Here is a 14,563-nt window from a genome sequence, read left to right on the forward strand (position 1 = left end):
ATAAAAATTAACTCAAAATGGATCACAGACCTAAATGTAAAATGCAAAACTATAAACTTCCTAGGAGATAGCATAGAAGAAAACTTAGATAACTGTGGGTATAGGAATGCCTTTTTAGGGGCACCTGGGTGGCTCAGTCGTTAAGCATCTGCCTTCGGGTCAGGGCGTGATCCCAGGGTTCTGGGATCGAGCCCCACATCGGGCTCCCTGCTCCGCTGGGAGCCTGCTTCTTCCTCTCCCACTCCCCCTACTTGTGTTCCCTCTCTCACTGGCTGTCTCTCTCTGTCAAATAAATAAATAAAATCTTAAAAAAAAAAAAAGAATTCCTTTTTAGATAAAACACCAAAGACATGAGCCCTGAAAGAAATACCTGATAAGCTGAACTTGATTAAAATTAAAAACTTCCACTCTTTGAAAGATAATATCAAAAGACAAGCCAGGGGCTGGGAGAAAATAGTTGCAAAAGACGGACCTGATAAAGGACCGCTATACAAAATGTAATAAGAATTCTTAAAATCCAGGAATAAGGAAATAACTCCATTAAAAAATGGGCTAAAGACCTGAAAAGCCATCTCACTAAAAAAGATGGCAAATAAACATATGAAAAGATGATCTACATCATATGTCATCAGGGAAATGCAAATTAATACAATAATTACACGTCTATTGGAATGACCAAAATCTGAAACAGTGATGACACCAAATGCTGGTGAGGATACGGAGCAACAGGAACTCTCATACATCGCTGGTATGAATACAAAATGTTACAGACATTCTGGAAGACAATGTGGTGTTCTAAGATTTAATATATTCTTACCATACGATCCAGCAATTACGCTTCTTGCCATTTACCCAAAGGAGTTGAAAACATTATGTTCTCACAAAAACCTGTACATGTATGTTCACAGCAGTTTTATTCATAACTGCCAAAACTTGAAAGCAACCAAGATGTCCTTCACTAAGTGAGTGGATAAATAAACTGGGGTACATCCAAACAATGGAATATCATTCAGTGCTAAAAACATGAGCTATCAAGACATGAAAAGACATGAAGGAACTTTAAATGCACATTAATAAGGGGAAAAAGCCCGACTGAAATGACTATATACTGTATGATTCCAACTATATGACATTCTGGAAAAGGCAAAACTATAGAGATAATAAAAATATCAGTGATTATGAGGATGCAGGGCAGGAGAGAGATGAAAAGGCTGAGCACAGAGGAATTTTATGGCAGTGAAAATACTCGGTATGCTATTACAATGATGCGTATATGTCATTATACATTTGTACAAACCCATACAGACCATACAATACCAAGAGTAAACCCTAAAGTAAACTAATATGTGTCAATGTAGGTTCATCCCTAGCAACAAATGTAGCATTCTGGTGAGTGATGTTGAGAAGGGGGAGGCCATGCACGTATGGGAGCACACAGGAAATCTCTGTACCTCCCTCTCAATGTTGTTGCAAACAGAAAACTGCTCTTAAAAAATGAAATCTTAAAAACGTATACAATAAATAGCTTGAGAAGAAGGGGTAAGACAGAATTGAGAAAGTGAAGGGATTCCTCAGGAGAAGAGACGCTGCCCACCTACCGCAAGAACAGCTGCATTATTCTAGCCACTAGTGCAGAAGTTTAACTGCATCTGAGTCATCACATAGGAAAACTGGATTTCTCTCCTCTCTACAACACAGGAAACATAGGAACTATAATGCGTTATTTTATTTCTTATGGAAGCTCATAAATTAGGGTTTTTTCTTAATCACTAAACTTCTTAAATTTCCAAGTCAAATTTTCCTGTCTCCCCACCCCAGAACATGTTGCATGTAGTTAATTATTCTGTATTTCCAGATACATTCAAAACATGCAAATTCAGATGATTCAGATTGACCAAAAGATGTTTAAATTTGGGATGGAGGGAATTGGAGAATTTTGCTCCTTTCGGGAAAAGGTGCTTGGAGTAGAGGAAAGATTGGTTCTGTCATCAATATTTAGACACCCTCTGAGTTAAAAAACTTAACCAAATATAGTTTGGTTATAAAATATAGTACATCTCATATTAGTTTCTTTCAATGATTTATCTACTGAGGTACATATGAATATAACCGGTTAGTGACTGTCTCACAGACCTACAGTATAAAGTTCCAGCAGACTTAGATAATTCCTAAGCTGTGTATTCCAGCTATCCTGTTTTTCAGTTCCCAACTTTCTAGTGTTCACAAGTTTTAATCCTGTATCCAGAGAGGTACTTCATCTAAATACTGAAGATAGACATGAATCATCTGTGTAAGTAAAACTTGCCTTACTGTAAATATTTTTAAAAGGTAAAGTATCCAATTTTATTTTCAGAGATTTAAATGGAAATGTCTCTGGGAAATCAATCTGCCATGGATGGAGTAAAGATTTTACTGTATACTGTATAGGAGCCAAACCCTATACAACGGTCACATAAAGTAGATGCTCAATAATGCCCATAAGCCAGAGGAATGCTGGAAGGAGAAAGGCAAAGAAACAGACAAATAGTGTTTGTATAAATTACAGATCAAGATTCTGGTGTAAAGAACCAAAAACTTTCTACCAGATTCCAATAATAGTCTGGAAAAAAAGCTACCAAATAGGTTTAGATCCGCAAGAATAACTGCCAAGCACGCAACTACCTCCAAACTTTAAAAATACAATATACACGTTTTTCCCCCAAGGGAAACTCTATTTATACAGAACTTCATACAGAAAAAATAGTTGACGAGACTGGGTGAGGGTGAGGAGGAAAGGGCTGGAGCCCAACTTGCTGAAACTTCCCAACCTCACCTTAAAATGCACAGCACCCCTGGGCCTTGGAGGAACAGAGCTAGAAAGCCTCTGCCCAAAAGGACACTCAGGATTAAAGACAATACATATTTGCAAAACACTAGCATTATGTTTTTTGGTGGCTCAGTCGGTTGAGCATCTGCCTTCAGGTCAGGTCATGATCTCAGGGTTCTGGGATGGAGCCCCACATCCAGCTCCCCGCTCGGCGGGCAGCCTGCTTCTCACTCTCCCTCTGCACCTAACCCCGCTCTTGCTGTCTCTCTCTTTCTCTCTCAAATAAATAAAATCTTTAAAAACCAAAAACACTGCAATAGCTATTTAATACTACTTAGTTCAAATCTGCAATCTTAAAGTAGACTCAATGTTGAGGTTATAGTTTAACTAAGTTCAAATTTAACCAGTGAGTCTAGATTTGACACTTAAAAACTAACCTACTTCTTAGTTGTGAAGAATTAAGAACATAGCCTCTTATTGACCTACTCTTTCAGTCAGATACAAATACAGTGTTTAAGCACAGGCGGAAGTACATAATCGTTCAAGTACAAATTCTGAGTTTTCATTGACTAGAATTAATACACTTAGCCGGTGCAATCCGATAGGGCAGTCACTAGTGACATGTGGCCACTGGGCACCTGAACTGCGGCTGGTCTGCACTGAGATGTACACAAACTCTAAAATACACCCTGGATTTCAAGGGCTCAGTTAAAAAAAAAAAAAAGTAACTGCTGTAATGATATTTTTAGTATACTGAGTTAAATATATGACTTTTACCTCTTTCTTTTTACTTCTTAAATGTGACGACTAGAAAATTTTAAGTTACATATAACTCTTTTATTTCTATTAAACAAAAAAACTACACTAGAATATCTCAAGAATGCCTCTTCCAAGACTAACAGTCAAAAACAATCATTTTCACTACTTATAAAGTAAGGATTATTTCTCTTACATCTCTGGCATTAGAGATATCTTGAGGCTAATATATTTTTGAACCTCCCCCCTTTTTTTTTTTTTGCAATAACCACTGCCATTAATTTTTTGAACTCGAAACCAGAACATCCTCTTATTTTTTCTTAGGTTTTAAAAATTTTATTTTTTAAAAGTTAACGTGTACATAAGAGGAAACTGAAAAACACAAGAAGCAAAGAACAAAGTCATCCATAATCACAAGCACTTTATAGTTTGACTTCTAGGTCCCATGTGTGTATCTATACAAATAAGCATTTTAATGTAATTAAGATCACACACAGTTATGTATCATGCTTTTTTACACACCACGAATATTTACCATTTCAAAGTCCTCAAACTATGAGTATTTTGGTAACCAAGAATACACTACACCAACTCCATCCGAAAGAAAAAAAATGTAATCCTGCCTTTCTTGGCGACAAAATTTCATAAAAGACAAAAATGGCAACAGGCCTCTAGATAAAGATATTGGCAGTTACAATTATAATACTGCATTCCCTTAATGTTCAATTAAAACTGAGACAAAAAGTAACAGAGTACACAACGTATAACGCTTCTAAAAGAATTCATTATCCAATTTATACTATTCAAATATTAGCAAAGAGGTATGTTTCCATTGAAGCACTTAAAGTATTCCAAAGAGACGCACACACATTAACAGTCATCATTAAAATGTAAATATGAACACATCCACATCCACCTCTCCCTCTATACTTCCTTCTGCCCCCTGCAGAACTTCCTCTTATTAATCTAACATGCGACATTCTAACTGTTCTGTTGGAATGGGTGGAATTATCTCAACAACACAACTCACAGCAGAGGTATTAATAGTAAAGAAATAATTAAAAAGGCAATTTATGTCAGGGAGATGGGAATAAAAGCCGAGGGGGGCAGTGGAAGTATGACAGTAGGGAAAGGGCTGGGGACTGGGGTTGTGGTCAAATCCTTCTCTAGCTTTACAGTCTGTAATCCTGGTGCTTCAAGGGAATGGCTTTCCCAGATAGCAAAATTCCTGAGAACAATGTGATATGAAGCAACAAGGGCTTTTTATTTTCCAAGGGCTCCCAGAATGAAGCTATGACCGTGGCAGGATCTGTCTCTATCAACGTCCCCAACAGTGTCAACTCCAAATGTGTCAGTGCGGGCCATAGCCTTGCAGCATTTCCACCAGGTAGCAGCTTGAAGAGCTCATTAACAGACTGGCTCCCAATAACATCCTCTTACAACTGCTTGTCTATGTCACCATAAACTTCAAACAGTAGGTCTGAGTCAATTCAATTAACTCCAATAATTCTACCAAGACAACAGATTAACATTTGAGTTAGGATCATCTTTTCTTCATAGGTTGTAACATGAAAAGGATGCTTTAAAAATATTATATTTATACTTATAAATACATACATAATTGAAAAGTGGATTTAAAACTAACTTGAATGATATCATATAGCTCATCCAGATATTTCAAAAGGAAAACATATATATTTAATGCAACTTCTATTTTTTTCACATAACATTTATCAGCAAAATATTTTATACTCTGTGCTGGCTTAATATTTTAATTTTTTTAATGTTTTAATGTTCTCTAAGAATTCCCTTAATATCTCCTTTCAACTCTTGTATGTGGGCAAGAGGGAAAGTAGCAGGTGATTCCTTACCTTCTAAATAGAAATAACCTTATGTTTTAGTGACTAAACCAATCCTTTTCTATGCGTCTATAACCATCATTCTACCATTGCATCTAATAATGTCACGTTGTTTAACAACTGTACTTCTTAATACAATTCATTTTAATATTTGACAGAACATCACTCTCACTCTTTTAGAAAATGCTGCTTAGTACCATTCATCTATTCTTCCATAAAAATTTTAGAATCGCTCTGTCAAGTTCTCAAAATCTAACAGTCAATAAATTATGTGGATAACCATTTAGGAAAAAAACAAACTTAGCCTATCAAATACCTTATAATAATAATTTCCAGATCATATATATAAAAAAGAAATTATAAAGCATAAGAAATCTTGGCTTAGGTAAAGCTTTATAGTATGACATCAAAGACAGAAACCCTACAGAAAAAAATTAATAGAATTAGGCAATTCTAAATAATTGTTTATAAAACAACTGTATTTCCATTAAAACTAGTAGGCAAAAATTAAGGTAAACTAGGAAACACACAGAATTGCAACAAAACAGCAAAGGGTTAATAATATAGTTAATGTAGGAAGAGCTATTACAAAATAGTAAAATATAAATATCCTAAAAGAAAAATGAGCAAAGGACACAAACAATTTACAAAAAACGGAAATGTCTGCAAGTAGATGAAAAAATGCACAACCTAAATCATAATTAAAGAAATGCACATTAAAACAAATAATCAGACACCATATTTTTCACCTATCAGATTGGCAAAGATAAGCCTAAAAGTAGGGGAAATTAAAAAAAATAATAGTGCCCAATATTGGGAAAGTGTGAGGAAATGGACAATCCCAAATACTGCTGATGAAAGTCTGGATCAACATAACTTTGGAGAGTACTTTGCCAATATATTTAAAAAATTGTTAAGAATGTACAACTACACTGGTACAGCAATTTCACTTCTAGGGCCACTTCCTAAGATTATAAATGGACATATGCTCCTAGATGTTTATACAAAGACATTCACCCATGCACTATTTACGAGGGTAAAAAAGTAAAAAACTAAATGTTATACGATAAAGGAGTCATTCCGTAAATTATGGTACATTTAATAGTAGACTGGATTTCAATGCAATCATTATGACTACACATTTGTTGATTTGTCATATTTAAAAAGGAAAATTTTAAGGATGAAAATCAAATAAAATATTGTATTATAAAGTTCTTAGTGTACCTAAATAATAAGAAAAATATTAAACGGCATAAAGAGAGAAATTGACAGTAATATATTAAATAGTAGGGGAATTTAACACCCTACTTACTTCAATGTAAGAGATCATCCAGACAGAAAATCAATAAGGAAACACTGGCCTTAAATGACACATTAGACCAGATGGAGTTAACAAATATAAACAAAACATGTCACCCCAAAACTGCAAAATATATACTCTTCTCAAGTGCACATGGAACATTCTCCAGGACAGATCACATGTTAGGTCACAAAACAAACCACAATTAGTCCAGTAAGACTGAAATCATATCAAGTATCTTTTCTGACGACAACAATATGAAAAGAGAAACTGATTACAATTTCTGAAGAAAACTGGAGTTACAGTTTTTAGAAGAAAACTGGGGAAAACACAAACACATGGAGACTAAACAACATGCTCTAAACAACTAACAGGTCAACAAAAAAATCAAAAAGAAAAAAAATACCTTGAGACAAATGAAAATGGAAACACAACGCAGGAAAAGTAGTTCTAAGAAGGAAGTTCATAAAGATAGAGCCCTACATCAAGAAACAAGAAAAATCTCAAATGAACAATCTAACTTTACACATAAAGGAAATAGGAAAAGAAGAACAAAGTCTAAAGTTAGTAGAAGGAAGAAATAATAAAGGTCAGAGGAAATAAATGAAATAAGAGACTTAAAAAATAGAAAAGATCAATGAAACTACAAACTGGTCCTTTGAAAAGATAAACAAAAATGATAAATCTCCAGCCAGATTGATAAGAAAAAAAAAGAGAGAAGAAACAAATAAATAAAAGAAGAGAAGTTACAACTGACACTACAGAAATACAAAGGACTATAAAAGGCCACCACAAACAATTACATGCCAATGAATTGGAAAACCTTTAGAATGGATAAATTCCTAGAAACACAAAACCTTCCAAGATTAAATCACACAGAAATAGAAAATCTGAATCAACCAATTACAAGTAAATAAACTGAATCAGTAATTTTAAAACTCCCAAAATTACAAAAGTCCAAAACCAGACAGCTTTACAGGTGAATTCTACAAAACATTTAAAGAAGAGTTAGTACTGGGGCACCTGGGTGGCTCAGTCAGTTAAGCATCTGACTTTGGCTCAGGTCGTGATCCCAGGGTCCTGTGATCAAGCCCCAAGTCAGGCTCTGCACGCAGCAAGGAGTCTGCTTGTCCCTCCCCATCTCCCTCTGCCCCTCCCCCTGCTCCTGCTCTCTCTCAAATAAATAAAATCTTTTAAAAGGGGGGGGGGCATGCCTGGGTAGCTCAGTCAGTTAAGCATCTGCCTTCAGCTCAGGTCATGATTCCAGGTCCTGGGATCGAGCCCTGCGTCAGGCTCCCTGCTCAGTGGAGAGCCTGCTTCTCCCTCTTCCTCTGCCTACCACTCTGCCTACGTGTGCTCTCTCTTTGTCAAATAAATAAATAAAATCTTTAAAAAAAAGAGTTAGTACCTATCCTTCTCCAATTATTCTAAAATACTGAAGAGTAAGGAAAGCTTCCAAACTCACGAGGCCAGCGTTACCCTAATATCAAAACCAAAGACACCACAAAAAAGAAAATTATAAGCTAATATCCCTGATGAACAGAGATATAAAATATCTCCAACAGAATATTAGCAAACTGAATTCAACAATACATTAAAACGATCATGTGCCATGATGAAGTAGGATTTATTCCAGGAATATAAGGATGGTTCAATATCTGCAAATCAATCAATGTAATATACCACAAAATGAAAGATAAAAATCATATGATCACCTCCATACTTGCAGAAAAAGCATCTGATAATTCATCATCCTTTATGATAAAAATTCTTAACAAAGTGTATATAGAGGGAACATACCTCAACATAATAAAGGCTATAAATGACAAATCCACAGCTAACTTCATAATCGACAAGCTGAAAGCTTTTCCTCAAGATCAGGAATAAGACAAGGATAACCACTCTCACCACTTTTATTCAACATAGTATTGGAAATCCTGGCCACAGCAATTAGGAAAGAGAAAGAAATAAAAGGGCATTACTATTGGAAAGGAAAAAGTAAAACCATCAAAGTTTGCAGATGGCATGATACTACATATAGAAAGCCCTAAAGACCACAGAAAAAACTGTTAGAACTAATAAATGAATTCAGTAAAGCTGCAGGATACAAAATTAACATACTAATAACATATTAGTGTATTTCTGTACACTAATAATGAGCTATCAGAAAATTGCAATTACAAAATAATTGCAATTACATTTGCATCAAAAAGAATAAAACACCTAGGAATAAATTTAATGAAGGAGGTGAAAGATCTGTCCACTGAAAACCATAAGACATTGATGAAAGAAATTGAAGACAACACAAATAAATAGAAAGATATTCCATGTTCATGAACTGGAAGAATAGTTAAAATGCCTATACTACCCCAAAGCAATCTACAAATTCAGTGCAATCCCCATCAAAATATCAATTGCATTTTCCATAGAACTATAACAAAGAATCCTAATGTTTGTATGGAACTACAAAAGATCCCAAGTAGCCAAAGCAATACTGAGAAAGAACAAAGCTGGAGGTATCGTTGCCCCCTAATTTCAAACTATATCACAAAGCTATAGTAATTAACACAGCATGGTACTGGTATGAAAAGACACATACATTAATAGACTGGAATACAGACCAGAAATAAGCCCACACTTAATATCATCAATTAATCTATAACAAAGGAGGCAAGAATAAACAATGGGGAAAAACAGTCTCTTCAATAAATGCTGGGAAAACTAGACAGCTACAGGCAAAATAAAATAGCATAATATTACGTCACTATCTTACACTACATACAAAATTCAAAATGGATTAAAGACTTGAACATAAGAACTGAAACCATAAGACTAGAAAAAAACATAGGCAGCAAGCTCTTTGACATCAGTCATAGCAATATTTTTTTGGACCAGTATCCTGTAGCAAGGCAACAAAAGCTAAAATAAACAAATGGAATTACATCAAACTAAAAAGGTTTTGCATGATAAAAGAAATTATAAACAAAATAAAAGGGCAATCTACTGAATGGGAAAAGATACTTGCAAGTCATACAGCTGATAGGGGGTTAAAATCCAAAACATATAAAGAACTTACACAACTTAGTATCAAAAAAAACCAAACCTGATTTAAAAATGGGCAGAAGACATGAACAGACATTTTTCCAAAGACATACAGATGGCCAACAGATACATGAAAAGATGCTCAGCGTCACTCATCATCAAGGAAATGCAAATCAGAACCACAATGACATATCACCTCATACCTGTCAAAATGGACAGTATCAAAAAGACAAAAGAGTGAAAGTGTTGCTAAGGATGTGGAGAAAAGGGAGATCTTACGCAATGTTGGTGGGATTGTAAATTGGTGCAGCCACTATAGGAAACAGTCTGGAGGATCCTCAAAAAATGAAAAATAGAACTACCATGTGATGCAATAATCCCACTTCTGGGTATTTATCTGAAGAAAACAAAAATACCAACTCAAAGAGATATCCACACACCTATTTTCACTGCCTCACTACTTAAAATAGCCAAGATATGGAAACAACCCAAGTGTCCCTTAATAGATAAATGGATAAAGAAGATGTGGGGTATGGGTGCTGGTGTGTATTTATATTCTATTATAATATTATTTATATTCTACTCTGTCATAAAAAAATGAATGAAATCTTGCTACTTGTGACAGCATGGATAGACCTAGAAGGCATTATACTTAGTGAAATAGGTCAGACAGAAAAAGACAAATACTGTATGATTTCACTTATATATGGAATCTAAAAACCGAACATACATATTCCCCCCAACACACAACAGTGTTTTCCCAGTAAATGTACATGACTGCCACATACACTGCATAGAAGCATAGAAAGAGTTGGAAGAAATTTACACCAAAATGTTAATCATGATAAATCTCTAAACTATGGAATTACACGCGATTTTATTTAATTCTTGTCTCACTGACATTTTCTCATTTTTCTAAAATGAACATGTATTCTGTAACTTTAACAGCTGACGAAAAGAACTTCAGCAAACATAGGACTCAAAGATTGAGAAGTTATTGTGAACTCCACTTGCAGATGTTAAAAAATATATAAGAAAAAAGTTTATATCAAGTTTTTAAAAACTGGGGGGAAGTGTGGATGTTGATCTCCATTTATCCAACCTCCCAGATTTTCTCCCTTGACCAAGGGATTCTCCCTTGGAATCCACGTCAACCTTGACTGGATTCCAATTTGAACATCCAACTGTAAAAAGGCATAATTTCAGACAACTGAGGAAGTCCGAACAGACTGAATATCAAATTATGTTAATAAAGTATTTATTCTGTTAACGTAATACTGGTATATTATAATTTTTAAAAGTCCTTATCTGTTGGGAAACATGACAATTTCTGTGATTTGCTTTGTAATAGTCCAGCCAGAGGTAAAAAGTGGGGAAGGATGAAACAAGACTCGCAAAATGAGCTGTTGTTCAATTGGTAGTCTTAGCTTTGCAAGGAGAACAAGTTCTAGAGCTCTGTTCCACAACAACACGCAGAGTTAACACTACTATACTATACGCTTTAAAATTACCAAGATGGTACATTTTAATGTGCTTTCTACCACAATAAAAAAAAAAGACTAGCAAAATGATTGTAACTATTAATGCTGGGTAACAGCTATCCAGAAATTTATTTAAAAGTTTTTTTTTTCAAAAAATGATGATCATACAGCACTGCCACATACCGAATCAGGGGCAGATTTAATTTTGTTTAGTTTGCTAAGGGGGAAAGAGAAATATATTATCAGTAATATTTTTTGAGTTAAACAGGGAGAGTAGTTTTAAACAAACTATCAGGAGAATAATTCAAATACCCTTAGTAGGGAAAACAAATGTTGGCTTTTTAAAGGCTTCTTATTCTGGCTTAGCTGAATTATGGTAAATAAAAATCTCACTTTTACTAACAATGAAGTTTAATTATGCAGAGTAATCACAATAGTAATTTGAAAAAATGATTTGCAATCAATAATAAGCACACTCCACAGATGAGTAATTTGAGAACTAAAAAGTAGGACTTGATTTTCTTTTCTTTCCAATCTGAAGGCTATAATTAGAATATAACAGTATCTTATAGCTATTTATGTTTGCACAGTGCTTTAGCATTCAGGTCAAAAAAACTGTGGTCTAGACATCCAGGATTTTATTGGTCCACTCTGACTGCATAGCTTGCTGCAGCCTAGTAAATAATTTTCTTCCTCAAGGTTGCTCTGGGCCCCTCCTGCCATCCCGAGTGGAGTCACTCACATCACAGCCATTCACGTACTTTATCAGCCAGCTGATATTTCAGGGGAATGATAACAAGCCAAAACATTACTGAGACTTAAAGCAGCAAATAATGCAGATTTTTTTTTAATTTTTTAAAGCTTCCCTTCAGCTCTTTAACTTATCCAGTAATTCCTTCATTCTATAAAACTGAGATCACTACTAACCCTGACAGAGTATCATGATATTAAACAGACAACATAGAACCACATATTCTAGATAACTGCAATCTAGAAGAAGCACTGAGACTGTGTCTAGCAAACAACAGATGGTCACAAATATTTATTCCCTTCTGTGTTCATTGCCTTTTATGTTCTTCGTTTTTAATTGAAAAAGCAGAGTTTGTTCTAAGAAGAAATTAGATAGCTATTTTTTGGTTCTGCTTAAGTCACTAGTTCTTCATTTAAAAAAAGATTTTTACTAGAGTTCTAGAAAGAGTTTCCGTTGCCACAAAGATACTGCTTTCAGTTAGTCGGCACATCAGTGCAGTGTGAATCTCTCGGTGCTGTAGGCAAACAGGCAGCGGGCTGAAGCTCCCTGGCGGAGGCTTCTCGGCCACGGTACCCCAGTTACCAGAAACGGAGCAAGACGTGGAAGCGGATCCAAGGCAAAAGCCAGAAACAGCCAGACTAGGAAGCCAGAGACCCAAAGAAATGGAAAGGGAGACAGAGAAAGAACCGAGGTAGAAAGAGAGAGAAGGGGAGGGACAGAAGGGGAGAAGAAGGGAAAACCAAGACCAGGAGAGGGACATGAGTGTGAGCGTGGAGTGAGCAGGAGAATAAGACAGGGCAAGAGAGAGCACGAGGGAGGAACGAGCAAGAGAAAGAGCGTGCGGCACGAAGACATGCGTGACATGAGTGTGGATGAGAGTGAGCAGACGCGGACTACGTTAAGCTAGTGCCAATGCCATCAAGACTTCTGGCCTCTCATTATTTTTAAATGGCTTAAACCTACCTGAATTATCTCTGATTGTTCAGCCAAAGCCTTCCTCTGTGCCTCCAGAGAAGACACCTGTTGCTGATAAATCAAGCGTTGCTTCTCCCAGTCCAGTGATTTCTGACGAAATTCCTGAAGAGGCAATTAAGGTACTTAACTTGTGCTTCCCCTTGCTGTCCCCGCTTCCCGGGCTCACTTTTACTTTAATTTTTTCTCCTCCTCCCTGGGTACACACGCACCTTTCTTCCCAGCAGGAGCCCCATTACTCACTTACCTGATAGAACTGTAGAGCAATACTAAATTCCTGACATACTGTGCCTCTGGATATCTGTCTTTCTAAATTTAACACCCTAATGGTGAAGAGTATGAAACACACATGCTAAATCCTAGGTTTGTGGTGATTTTCATAGATTTGCTGCCACCTAAAGGTTGTCATCATTTTTAGTGATTTTTCAGAAAACTGATCTTAAGAGAACTAAAATCTCAAAATATGATTATGGGGAAATCCCACTACCCAAATTTTTGATATCCAAACCCAGAAATTGAACAGAACAAATCAGTTTTCAGGTAAGTCCCTGGGTAGTCAATTCTTACTTCTAGTATCTGAAGGTCAGGAACAAAATAGATTCAGATAATGTAACACCCTTTAGTATCCATATTTTTACTATCTCAACAGAAGAACTGCAAGGACTTGAATAACAAGGGGATATCTGTACTAAATTCTAACAGATATTTGCAACCCAAAGCTAAACAGTCAAAATTAATGATGGACTTCCAGTTGATAAGAAAATGGGCCCAATATTTATGAAAATGGGGCAAATCAAAGGGATTTCTACCACTGTCCTCCAGGACCCTCAACTCCAGCAGTCTCAAGCTAGTTTGGGATAATCACCGTTCACCAGCTTTCTGATAGTCACGCACTCATTCGCTCTCCTGTATGTGCCAGGAACTGTTCTAAGTGGTGGGGCTACAACAGTTAACAAAACAAAAAGTGAAGCCCAACTCAACTAGCAAAAGGCAACACATTCACTGTATAATACATTAGACGATCATACCTGTTTTGGAGAAAACGGAGCGCGGAGTGCTCAGAGTTGGGGGTTGCAATTTTAAAAAGGGATGGAATTTAAGTAAACTCCCAGGGCGGTGGGGATAAAGTTATACTATCCTGGGAAGGGAAAGGCAAGTACAAAGGCTCGAAGTGGAAGCCTCCTGGTAAGTTTAAGGGTAAGCAAGGAGGCTGGTGTGGCTCCAATGGAGTAAAGGGAAAAGCAGATAAAGAAAGGTCAGTTAACAAGGAGCGAGACTATGTACGTGATCAGGATAACTTCAGCTTTTAAGAGAAGGTACTGGAAGGTTTTTGTAAAGGAGAAGACATGCTCTGACTTACAACAGAATCATTCTGGCTGCTGTGTGGAGAAAAGAGAAGTCGAGGGTCACTTTAAGGCTTTCAGCTTAAAAAGCTGAGGAATGGAGTTGCCATTAAACAGGAATGGTATTGGGAGACGGGGAAGAGGAAACCAGGAAGTTTATTTTTGACATGTCAAATTTGACATAGCTTTAGACATCAAGGTGGAGCTGTGAAACAGCTGAAACAGGCAGCTGGAAATTGTTCTGTAGCAAAAA

At 36.1% G+C, this 14,563-nt stretch overlaps 1 protein-coding gene across 11 annotated transcripts in view; it reads right to left on the bottom strand.

Moving 5' to 3' along the window:
- CEP63 (centrosomal protein 63) overlaps nt 1-14,563 on the bottom strand; it is a 57,194-nt gene that overhangs the window by 19,258 nt on the left and 23,373 nt on the right. For all 11 annotated transcript variants that reach the window (XM_026497072.4, XM_026497066.4, XM_048216150.2 and 8 more), the window contains one exon: nt 12,959-13,072. In XM_026497072.4, coding sequence (XP_026352857.2) covers nt 12,959-13,072 — 114 coding nt within the window. The remainder of the gene's footprint in view (nt 1-12,958; nt 13,073-14,563) is intronic.

The sequence above is a fragment of the Ursus arctos genome, unplaced genomic scaffold (assembly GCF_023065955.2).
Source record: "Ursus arctos isolate Adak ecotype North America unplaced genomic scaffold, UrsArc2.0 scaffold_20, whole genome shotgun sequence".
Classification (NCBI taxonomy): Eukaryota; Metazoa; Chordata; class Mammalia; order Carnivora; family Ursidae; genus Ursus; species Ursus arctos.